General features: G+C 46.9%; 1 protein-coding gene across 8 annotated transcripts in view; it reads left to right on the forward strand.

Annotated features, from left to right (window-relative positions):
* CELF1 (CUGBP Elav-like family member 1) overlaps nt 1–9,632 on the forward strand; it is a 71,557-nt gene extending 61,925 nt beyond the window's left edge. For 6 of the 8 annotated variants that reach the window (XM_080815444.1, XM_080815448.1, XM_080815450.1 and 3 more), the window contains 6 exons: nt 1,204–1,332; nt 1,674–1,784; nt 2,505–2,690; nt 4,688–4,831; nt 5,285–5,451; nt 8,768–9,632. In XM_080815444.1, the coding sequence (XP_080671570.1) occupies nt 1,204–1,332; nt 1,674–1,784; nt 2,505–2,690; nt 4,688–4,831; nt 5,285–5,412 (698 nt within the window). In that variant the 3' untranslated portion in view covers nt 5,413–5,451; nt 8,768–9,632. Of the gene's footprint in view, nt 1–1,203; nt 1,333–1,673; nt 1,785–2,504; nt 2,691–4,687; nt 4,832–5,284; nt 5,452–5,540; nt 7,330–8,767 lie in introns of those variants that run through there. The other 2 variants (XM_080815451.1, XM_080815445.1) reach the window with 1 other exon arrangement.
* The last annotated feature ends 425 nt before the right edge of the window (nt 9,633–10,057 follow it).

The raw sequence follows: 10,057 nt of genomic DNA on the forward strand, positions 1-10,057 counted from the left end.
ACTTTGATAAGGAGGAAATTGCAGGAACTCTCTTTATTTCCCCAGTAAGTGACTTTTCCAGTGACTCTTTGAAGCCTAAGAAGGCATCCATGCAAAATGGCCAGAAACTGCTAGAAACTAGGCAGTTAGTTTTTCTCTGTGTCTTATGCATGTTATTTCTTAGGTGAATTACCTTTTATTGCTGTTAATGCTGTTAACATACATGGAAAACTTAATTGACAGATACTTGAGTGATGACAAAATGGGGCTCCACAGACAAACTTGAAGGTGGGGCCATCAGACAAGTTAGTGGAGGTGGGGAGTGAAGGGTTTCCAGAGTCCCTTGCTGCTACCTCTTCTGCAGTGGATTAAGGCTCAGCAAGTACATTTGAGAAAGGGGTAGTTAGTGTCAGGTGAACTGCATTTTGGTATTTGAAAATTTTTGATAGTGGTTCAGTTTGTATCAGGTACTTGGAGTTTGCTGTGTTTTTGGAAATTTGCTAGATTGTAAATCTGTGTTGAAGTTTAGTTTTTATTCTCGCTAACTCTCCCCCGAACCACCACCACCCATCTGCTTTTCCATCATCCGGCAAATGGTTTGCAACACAGTCAGTGCAGTTCAGATTCTTGCTCCTTTTAACTGTTGCTTGGAGGTTTTTCCCCTCAGTGTTTTTCTCTCCTCCTTCTGATGAGTAATCTGTTCAAGGAGTGGTTTTTCTTTAGTCTTTCTCCTTACTGCTTTTCTCACATGCATCCTCCTCTGTTACAACCCGCCTCGGTCACCGGGATCCTGCTGTGTTTTCTGCCTGTAAACCTCCACTGGAAAGAGCAAATCCGCTATGCAGTAGGGGAGTGAGGGGCTCAGATGCAGTTCCGTTCTGTGCCACAAGTTTTGTCGTTTGTTGTTCTCTTGGTCACTTGGCTTCGTGGTAGACCACAGATCTTACCCTCTCTTGGTTTCCTAATTGCCAGTCCCTGTTAGGAATATTCATTTGGGATGGCATGCTGTTGGATTATATATCTCTTCTCTTGAGGAAATGATGTCAAGTTTCTTGAGGAGTTGAGTGATATCTGAATCTTTTTAGAGCCTTGTAGTGTTGCTTGTAAGGCTTATCGAGAATAGTTCCTCTTTGGGACCAGCCTTTACCAGTGTGTGCTGTCGTTGCTGGAACAGGTACAAGGAACCCGTATGTGCTGGCTGATCTCTTGCTTTGGATGTTGCAGGGTTAAATGCAATGCAGTTACAGAATTTGGCTGCTCTAGCCGCTGCAGCTAGTGCAGCTCAGAACACACCAAGTGGTACCAATGCTCTTACTACATCCAGCAGTCCCCTCAGCGTACTCACCAGTTCAGGTAAGTGTATCATTAGAACCAGTATGCCTTTGTGTGCCTTGGGCAGAATCCCCAGAGAGGGTTCTGTCGTTCTGGAGAGTAGTTAACATCTATTTCCAAAGGGGTCAGACTGTGAACAATTAATTTTCAAATGTCATCTTCTGACTTGAGAAATCTCATAATTTTTAGTTTGTTACAACTGTCTTTGACTTTATGTCCTACAGTGACAATTATTGGAGTCAGTAACTGAAAACCACTTTACGAAGAGAAGGCTTGAGTAGTATCAGTCTCGTGTTTTGGTTCCTGTTGACATGCGAAGCATGTGTTGGCTCGAGTTTTAACACCTGGCTTTCTGATCACAGGGTCCTCACCGAGCTCCAGCAGCAGCAGCTCTGTCAACCCCATCGCCTCCCTTGGAGCCCTGCAGACGTTAGCTGGAGCCACGGCAGGCCTCAATGTCAGCTCTTTGGCAGGTGAGGGACAGCCTCTGATGTGATCAGGCCGTTCATTGTGCAGGTAGCACCTTTAAACAACCGTGGGAAGTCAAAATTAGACTGAATGGGGTGGCCTGGTAAAGTCAGAAATAATCATGAGATTTCAAGTTAGACTTGAGTTAAATCCCACCTCTCCCCCTTAGCTAGCTGTAACATAATACCACCTTTCTAAGGTCATTTTTTCATCTGCGAAGTGGGAAGAGGACACTTTAAGGGTTGTTAAGTAAATGAGAACATAGGTAAAGTCCTGAGCACGTGACTTAGTACAGTGTCAGGCATGTAGAATGTGTTTAAATAAATATTAGCTGTTATTTTGACGATAGGGTTTACCCACATCTTATCTGAGACCACACACACCCCTTTTCAGCACCCAAACCTGGGATGCTTATCTTACCACATTCCAGCTCTAAGTGAGAAAGTGACAGAAAAGTCAGAGAAAATGGAGCAAGTCAGGTGTAAGTGGTATCACTTCTTGCACCGGTTGGAAAAAGGTAATAGGAAGAGCCACACGTGGGTGTGGCATTTTTTAATGTTCCTGTGAGCAATAAGGCCTGATGAGTGTCCTCAGATCTGACCATTCAAATGGGTGGTCCTCCTCAGGGAGAAGCTGAGAGAGAGAGAAAAGGGAGAACTTTGGAGTTTGTTTTGGTGCCACTCAAGTCTTTCCCATATGTTAATCCTGCTCTTCCCGCCATGAAGGGATGGCTGCTTTAAATGGTGGCCTGGGGAGCAGTGGCCTTTCCAACGGCACCGGGAGCACCATGGAGGCCCTCACGCAGGCCTACTCGGGAATCCAGCAATACGCTGCTGCAGCACTCCCCACTCTGTACAACCAGAACCTGTTGACACAGCAGAGTATTGGCGCTGCTGGAAGCCAGAAGGAAGGTGAGTAGAGCTGGGAGTTAGGGATGGGGAGGAGGGTGTAGGGGGGAGATGACTCCACCTGCAGCAGAGGAGAAGGCGGGGCAAAGGCCAGGAGGACCAGTCAGGCAGTCAGGCAGTCAGGCAGTCAGGCCGATGCTTTTCTTTGGCACTGTCAGACATAGACTCTGTAAGCTGTAAAGCTCTGTAAACTGTAGTCTGCTTTTGGAATGTTTTCTGGTTGTAGCTCAGATCAGAACCTCTGCTCTCCTATGATCAGGCTGCAGGTTTTAGGTGAAGAAACGTACTGACCTTACTGTGTGATAGCATTTCACAGTCCTTTTTTATTTGTTAGGAAGTCGTCTTTGTGGATTACAGATCTGTCAGAGGGTATTTTCTGTCTAGGTGTCCCTTTTAAGCTCTTTTATTTGACATTTTCCTCATTTTTTGATCTCCATTTTTCCTAATTGAGGACAGGCTGAAGTTGATAGGGCAGAAAGAGTTATGGCCCACTTTGGTGAATTAGGAAATGTGTGCTTTGACATAAATGATACTAAGTGCAGGAGAGACTTTATAGGCAGAAAGAGGCCTGACAGTAGTTCGCATGAATACACGGTCCTGCCGACACCTCTATGCTCCTAGTTGACTGGATTTCTGTAGCCAGAAGCTGGCAAGGTTTAAGCACTAATGTGGGGGAAAGACACGTATCCTCTCTTGCCACGCCAGCGAGGATTCCTGGGATAGTGCATCCTTACCTGTTCTGAGTCAAGATGCTTCTGTGCCCTAGGATGTCATAGTGGGGGGACTGAGAAACTGTGGAGACAGTAAAGCAGGAAGAGCATGGGGTGTACCACATGGTGCTCTGAAGACTGATGAATGGGAAAGAGGAATGGAGAGTGCCAGAGGCACAGCATTTTGTGTAGAATGGTCAGAGGCCTCTCACTTCACATCTAAGCAGAGTCCAGAGGAAGTAAGAAAGCAAGCCATGCATGTATCTAGAGGAAGAAGAGTAATGGGGGCAGAGGAACACCAAGTGCAAAGGCCCTGAGGCAGCACTGTTCTGTAATGTGTTTGGCAACAGCAGGGAGGCCTGGTGGCTGGAAAATGGCAGGACTGCAGTTTAGTAAGGCTTCTTTGGTTAGAAAGTCATTGAGCTTAAGTGGTTGGAAAAGGAAAGCATATTTTATTTTTGAGCTCAGTGTTAAACATGGGCACTTTTTAAAAATGTGATTTCTTTTTAATGAGGTGCACTTTACATATGGTAAAATTCACCCTTTTGGGAATATATAGCTCTGTGAGCTTTAATGAACATGTACAGTCATGTAACCCCATTTCGTAGATGGAGAATGTTTCCATCACGTCCCTTTGTAGTCATTCCCTGCCCCCACCCCTGCCTTGCAGCTGCCAGTCTTTGCTCTCCTGGTAGTTTCTGGCACAGTTTTGAACCTGTTTGTTTGTAATCTCTTTCTGCCCTTTTTCTCTGTGTCTGTATAAGCCTTTAGTCTCCAGTTTTATTGCACCACACACAAGTCTGCCTACTTTATTGTTCTTGCACTCACTCCTCCCACAAGGTCAAATTCTGATACCCCTGAGTGAGAAGGAGTCTGTTTCAGTGATTGCTCTTCAGTTTCCTGTTTTGTATTTGGAGAATCTTTAGTTCTCCAAAGGATTCTGTTTGTTGGGATACAGACAGGTTTTGGTTTTTTGTTTTTTTAAGATTTATGTATTTGAGAGTGAGGGGGAGAGAGAAAGAGGAAGAACGGGGGGGAAGGGCAAAGGGAGGGAATCCTTTAGCAGACTCCCCATAGAGCCCGATGCCGGGCTCGATCCCAGGACCCAGGACCCAGGACCTGAGCCGAAATCAAGAGTTGGCTGCTTAACTGACCAAGCCACCCAGGGGTGCCAGGGTATAGACAGTTTAACTCAGGTAGAAATGAGAAACAGTGGTACCAGAGTGGGGGCGGGTGGAGTAGGGGGTGAGCTTGACACTCATGCCTTTTCAATCGATGGGTATTTTGAAGGTCCAGAGGGAGCCAACCTGTTCATCTACCACCTGCCCCAGGAGTTTGGAGATCAGGACTTGCTGCAGATGTTTATGCCCTTTGGGAATGTCGTGTCTGCCAAGGTTTTCATAGACAAGCAGACAAACCTGAGCAAGTGTTTTGGTATGTTGCCTTCTTTACTGGTGGGGGGAGGGTTAAGTGTCATTACCGCTGAGAATGAGAAGGGGCTGATAGCAGGAAGAACTGGGTTTACGTTTGGGTTACTGTTTAACTCAGCCTTGGGCAAGACATCATGACCTCTTGTTGAGCCTTAGTTTTTTTTTTCATTTCTGTAGCAGGACGGTGGGTTTCTATCCACACTGTTGTTCCAGAGATTAAAAAAAAGGGGGGGGTATGGAAATAGCTTGGTCCAAAAACTTAAAAGTGCCTTGTAGATGTCAAGTGGTATAGTCAGGAACCTAATCTATCTCGTGTGATACAATTTCCGGACTTCTCATCTCTGCTGAGAAATTTGGACTATCAGACTATCCTCATAAGCTGTCTTCTGTGTAGGGAGGACTCAGAATCTCCTTGCTTCATCATGCCCCTCACCCAGGGTTCTGCTTGGACACACAGGTTTTGTAAGTTACGACAATCCTGTTTCGGCTCAAGCTGCCATCCAGTCCATGAACGGCTTTCAGATTGGCATGAAGCGGCTTAAAGTGCAGCTCAAACGTTCGAAGAATGACAGCAAGCCCTACTGAGCGTGCTCCCCTCTGAGACTGGAGTGAGAGGGTCTTCTGGTAAGTGGGGGAGGAGCACCCTTAATGATTCGAAGCCCTAAGGCTGTGTGTTGACAGCCCTTGGACCCTGATCCCTGCCACTCTCGCAGGCACAGCTTGCCCTGAAGACTCGGCTACTGCCTTCTGTGGGAGTTTCGCTTCGTACAGAGGACGAGTTTGTGCTTTGGTTTCCAGTGTTTTACTTTGGAGTTTAGGTGCCATATCCTGAGTTTTTTTCTTTATTTAAAGTTTGCTGTGTTTGTAACCAGTGTGTGTTGAGAAGGACCAACATCAAACCGCCCTGGGGGAGGAGGGGGAATGGAGAAACAGTAAAAAAGAAGATCAGAGCTTTCCCCAGACTGCCCCGAGAGAGAGGACTGAGTGAAACCAAAAACTGACCCCAGAATCTACCTTAGTGCAAGAGTGGGTGAAATGAGAACTGGCACCCAAGAGCCTTCGGGGGTGGAGGCAGGGCTGCCTTTGGAGGTGAGGAGAGTTGACCCACACCCAGTGGCCCCGGGAGCTGGAGGCTGAAGCACTTTCCTCGCTGCCTGCTGAGTTCTTGCCGCCTATTTTTCAGATTCTTGTGCAAGATTCCTGCTCCTCTTTCCCAAGAAGGGGATGACAGTTCTTTGGGAATAAAGGACCTGTTAAATTAGCTTGACATGCAAAAAGCAGGGAGACATCACCCATTACCAGCTTTTCCAGCCACCCATTGGTGTTGGATTGGCTCTGCCTGGCTGGTGGCTGGCTGTTAGGAAGAGGAGAGGTCTAGTCTCGTCTAGTCAGAGAGGTCGTTTTTAGTTTATTTCAACACCGCATGGCCCGTTTCTAACAGGCCCTTTAAACAAGACCTCTAGAGAAGACACTCTCTGGTTTCCTTCCTTGTAGTTGACCACAGCACAGTGTGTCACTTCCATCCCAAGGCAGTTTTCTCTTGAGGGTAAATCCAAGAAGGGCTTATGGTATGTAGCTGAAGGGGGCACCTCTCCTGAGCAGAGTGATCAGAAGCCATCGCTTTAGGGGAGGAGGAGGAGGAGCCTGCTTCTTGGTGGACCTGAATCGGAAGGGCTCTTTAAGCCAGAGTGCTGCATTCCTCTGTGGCCAGCACTTAACTACTTAGAAGGATGAGAAATCTGCACTTGCTTCCTTGGTTGAGGGGTCGCAGCTGTAATACTCCCCCCAAGGCAGGCCTCTCTACTAACCACTGCAGCCCCTTCTGCTCTTGGGAACAGAGGAGACCGCAGGACATTTGCAGCCTCCGGATGGATTTCGTGTTCATTTACCTCAGTATTACCATGTTCATTTTTGTCCTCGTGCTTACAGTTAGCTCCCTGCTGCCTCCCACAGGTCTTACTCCAGCTCTTACCTGTGACCCACACAGCCTCTGGGCCCTGCCTCTGCTCCAAGAAATGCTGTGGGGGTGGAGAGCCAGAAAGGACGTGCTGTTGGGAATGTGCACCTGGGCAGAGGTAGCCCTTTTGGGATCTGACTCTTAGCCAAGGCCAGGGACTGGGTCCCTGCAATCTTCAGCCTCACAAACATCAGTCCTGACCCCTAGCAGTAGAGATGAGATTAAGGGGGTTGGTTTGGTATTAAGTCAGATGGGGGGCTCTCTCCTTGTCATGCTGTCCATTTGGGTCACAGACAGGGATTGACCATCTTGCTGTTGTACAGGTAGTTTGGTGGTGTTGGATTATCCCATTGAAGCAGGGACAGCTGTTCCCTTCTCATAGTGATATCTTGGGTCTGTTGTCCTCTAAGAGACGTGAAACATACTTCTTAAGCTGAACCACGTAAACTTGAATTCCGCGCACTGGGAGAAATGTGTCCTGTGTTTCAAGGATAAAACTGTTCCAAAGGCTTCCAGGGTCATGATGGGATTTTTTAAATAAATGCAAAAAATAAAAATAAAAAAGAAAAAAGAAAAAAAGAAAAAAATGCTAGGTTGGGGAGGCGCTGTTCTGAATCCCAACCGGCTGGAACCAAGAATGTCGTTTCTATTTTTATAGAAGTTTTATACAGCTCCGGGGTGGAGAATATTTATTACCTAAATTATATCTCTGGAAAAGGCCAGGATTTTGTAGAATCCAGAATGTGATTGTTGTACACACAGGGTGCTGTGTATGATTGAAACTACTGACTCTCTGTGGCCCGTTTGCAGCCCAGCTAATAATCTGCCAGAGGGGAAGGAGTTAATGCTGTGAATTGGCAGAGGAGAGAGCTGTGCTCCCCAGGGTGCTGCCGGTGCTGCGATAGCTGACCTTCTGTTCTGTCTTCCTCCTTGGCCATCCTGGGGTTTTCCAAAGCCCAGAATTCCACTCCCATCCCCCTCCTCCCCCATTCCACTATTATTTGTCCTGGGCTCTGGGATCTTATGAAACGGCTTTTCAAATAACATGAAAGGCAAAGGTGCAATCAGCCTGCCTTTGAGAGCAAACCCAGAGGTTTCATACCTGTTTGTGGGGTTCTCTTTTCTAAAAGGAGTGTGTGCCGCAGCAGGGCCCTGGGCTGCCATAGCGGCCAGCTGGTGAGACCAGGCACTTCTCTCTGTTCTCCTTTCCCCTGCCCAGTGAGTGAGCATAGTAGCACTGCCCTTGAGCACAGTTCTCTCCCCAGGCCAAAGATGGTTTGTGAAGAAGCTGCTCCCCTGCAAGTCTCATGGTGTGGAAGGGTTCAGCTCGGAGAGTGGAGACTAGCAGTCAAGTCTTAAGCAATCCTTTTCTGTTGTGTGGGGGTTTCACTTACATAAATGTGTTTTCTGCCTATAGTTTTGTTTCTTACTTGGATTTCATCATGAAATTGATTTGCCTTGAATGCAGACAGACACTGTCTCCTGGGTCCCACATGAGTGGCCAGGGCCTGCATGGAAGCTAAGAGCTTGGATTTCTGGAAACAAAAGGCCATCCCCATAGAACTGAGGAGAAATCCTGGCCCTCTCCCCTAGAGAGTTTCCCCCACCCCAGCCATTGTCTTCTACTTTCTCCTGGGTTTGAGGAGGGGAGAGGCTACAGCTCTGCTCCACCAGAGACCTATCTTCTCCCCCTACGGACTTGTTTGGGCGCCTCAGGGGAAATCCAAGCCTTAGGTTCCCTTCTGTCTCTGGCAGTTGGATGTTTTCTTGGTGTCCTCCATGTCCTTTTTGACTTTTCCCTGTGTCCATTGTTAGCATGTGCAAAAGTTCCCTGTCATTACCCAGCCCCCGCCCCACCCGCCTCCTCATTTCAGGGCTGTACACAGTGAGTGTTCCTCCTCTCTCTCTCTCTCTCTCTGTTTGGATGTATTGCTCTGTGTAACTCAGTGGGTCTCCCTCTTTCTGGTTTGTTTTTTTTTCTAGATTCCTGCCGTTTGTTCATCGTTGTGCCTAAAGCATGTCGATGTGGCGTCAAGTACATCGTCCAAATCCCTGTCTCTTCAGCTTCTCTGATGCTTGAACTCTCACCTTTGACCTTGTGTTGACCTTTGATGCTGACGTGTATTTTTATTATGTTTGTTTCTTTCTTTGTTATTTCTTTTTTCTTTTCCTTTTTTTTTTCTTTTGTGCTGCCAAATTGGTTTTGCTAGAACGACTGCTGAAGGGGAAATATTTAAACTTGCATTTGAATATAAAAAAAAATCTATTTTTCTAGAACTTCATAAGATAACCACTTGATTTTGTGATTCCAATTCTTTGTAACTGTCTTCAGAGCAGCCCTACTAGCACATACCGCGTGGTGTTTGTATTTCTGTGAACACACAGCCAGTCCGTTTCTAGGCTTTGTTTCTCTGTGTGCTTAGTTTTAAAGACAACTTTGAAGTAAACAATGAAATAAAAGATGTCACTAAAACCTTTGAGGCTCCTGAGCACATTTTGCTGATACAGTTTATGGGGCTTGAGGAGACCGCATGTGTTCTTTTGTTTTTCTGAGTTCTCAACTGCAGAAAACACCTGAACCCCCTTTCCTTTTTGACCGCAGGCTGCAGTTTGGGCCCCAGCCAGCCCTTTTTCTTTTTCTTTTGTGGTTCTTCCCTGTAGTGACCCTGCAGGGAGCCTTCAAATCCCTCTGGCCCCTACCCGTCAGCCCTGCTGTGCCCACCTCTGTGCTTGTTCCTACAGTCTCCACAGCAAAATGTGATGCTTTGATATTTTTTTTGTTTTTGTTTTTGTATGGTTTTTGTGTTTTTGTTTTTAATTTTTCCTTTCCTACTAAGATTATGCCCAGAAAAAACAAGTTTTGCATGTTTCCTGCTGTTTCTTCACACCTTCGTATATATCACCTTCACCTCTCTGTTTTCTATAGTTTGTGCAAAAACTGACCGATTTAAAAGGGTTTCAAAGAAGCTGTTTTAAATTGTTGTGGGGTTATTTTTTTCAAGATTGTATTGTTTTATTTTGAAGTGGCAACTTTCTCCTCTATTGCCCTTAGAGTGTTTGCCTGTGCACTTAGACTGTCACCTCATGTGGCCTCCAGGCCTCAGCCGGGGGGGGGGGGGGCGCCCAGGAGGCTGGTTGCTCTGCTCAGAGGTGGGTGGGAAGGGGGCCTGGAGAAGCTCGAAGAGCAGAGATAGAACCCAGAAGGTGGCTGCAGGGGTGGGGGTAGGGGGCGGGCAAGAGGTTTAGCGCATAGGGGTAGTGAGCGCCCCTCAG

The sequence above is a fragment of the Martes martes genome, assembly GCF_963455335.1.
Source record: "Martes martes genome assembly, chromosome: 10".
Classification (NCBI taxonomy): Eukaryota; Metazoa; Chordata; class Mammalia; order Carnivora; family Mustelidae; genus Martes; species Martes martes.